Source organism: Pteropus vampyrus, unplaced genomic scaffold, assembly GCF_000151845.1.
Source record: "Pteropus vampyrus isolate Shadow unplaced genomic scaffold, Pvam_2.0 Scaffold909, whole genome shotgun sequence".
NCBI lineage: Eukaryota > Metazoa > Chordata > Mammalia > Chiroptera > Pteropodidae > Pteropus > Pteropus vampyrus.
The window spans coordinates 21,436-22,651 of NW_011889690.1; the positions used below are offsets into that span (position 1 = coordinate 21,436).

General features: G+C 55.9%; 1 protein-coding gene across 1 annotated transcript in view; it reads left to right on the forward strand.

Moving 5' to 3' along the window:
- Window positions 1-158: 158 nt before the first annotated feature.
- The window catches only part of LOC105309872 (rho-related GTP-binding protein RhoU), a gene marked incomplete at its 3' end in the record, with an annotated part of 4,261 nt that continues 3,203 nt past the window's right edge, over window positions 159-1,216 (forward strand). Inside the window, exons 1-2 of the mRNA XM_011386084.1 lie at window positions 159-189; window positions 900-1,003. Coding sequence (XP_011384386.1) covers window positions 159-189; window positions 900-1,003 — 135 coding nt within the window. The remainder of the gene's footprint in view (window positions 190-899; window positions 1,004-1,216) is intronic.

Genomic DNA, 1,216 nt, shown 5'->3' on the forward strand with positions numbered 1-1,216 from the left:
GGGAGCTGTTTGCTTTGGTAGAACACAAAGATCAGGACCCTTGACCTTGATGCTTTTCGGGTCTTTTTGAAACTTCGGAAAGAATTGAAACCCACGGAAGCCGGTCTGAAACACACTCCTGAAAAGGACCAGGCTTCTTGACCTCTTAGAAAGTCACGATGGCGGGGCTTGCTTTCTCCCATCTCAAAGGTGCCCTAGATAAAACCCCGAGCGCTCGTAGTGGGGGCCACTGTTGCTTTCCTTTGTGGGGCGGGGGTCTCAATTGACTAGTATAAACAGGTATGAACAATCTAGAAAGTTATATGGAGACAGAACTGTTTGATTCCAGTGGAGCCCTCCAGCCTGCCCTGTCGCAGGCCCTGGAGAGCTGGGCTCACGGGCCCTGCTGAGCTGCTGTCTGCTCCTCTGTCCTGCGAGCTGAGCGGAGAGATAAGCAGCGCCCTGTTTTATAAACAGGACGACGCAGGCAGCCAGCGTTTGCACATGTCCTGAAAACAAGCTACACTTTTACGACAAACCCCGAAGGCTCCCAACGTTTCCCAGGGGAAAACAATTGTTTTTGAGGTTTCCCACTGATTCAAAGCTGCAAGTTGGTTCCCACTTGTCCCCCCCCCCGCCACCCCCCACCCCCGTGTTGTTTTTAGGTTTTTTGAAACTAGTGTGATGGGAAAATAAATTTTTCCAGCTAAGAAGAAAGTGCGGGCCCTGCTGGGGTGCCTTCAAAGGGTTCAGGGGTTTCGGGTGAATTGTCGGCCCTGAGGGTGCTACGCTCAAGTGCTCGGGCCTCCTCGTTTGGGGCGAGTCCTCATTTGCTTCGCCGGGGGACCCAGAACAGGAGCTGAAGGGTTTGGAGCGATAATGGCAGCCCGTGCAGGTGGAAACTCGTATCCTTTGCAAAGGGGTTAGAAGACACCCCCTGATTGTCGTTTTGGTCTTGTTTTTAGCTGTGGTTTCTGTGGATGGGCGGCCAGTGAGACTCCAGCTCTGTGACACCGCAGGACAGGTCAGTATCGTATGGCTCTCAGAGCCGGGGCAGGAAACAGCCTGCTAATGGGCTCCAGTAACCTCCCTCAGGAACTGGGTCACTCTGAGGCCCGGCGGAGCAGCCCCAGCCCTGCCGCGGGCCCCTCTCAGGGGCCGGGGTGGCGGCGATGGCTCCGCACTAATAAAACCGGGATTGGCCGGCTTGGCGTGGGCAGGGCGGGGGGCCGGGGTC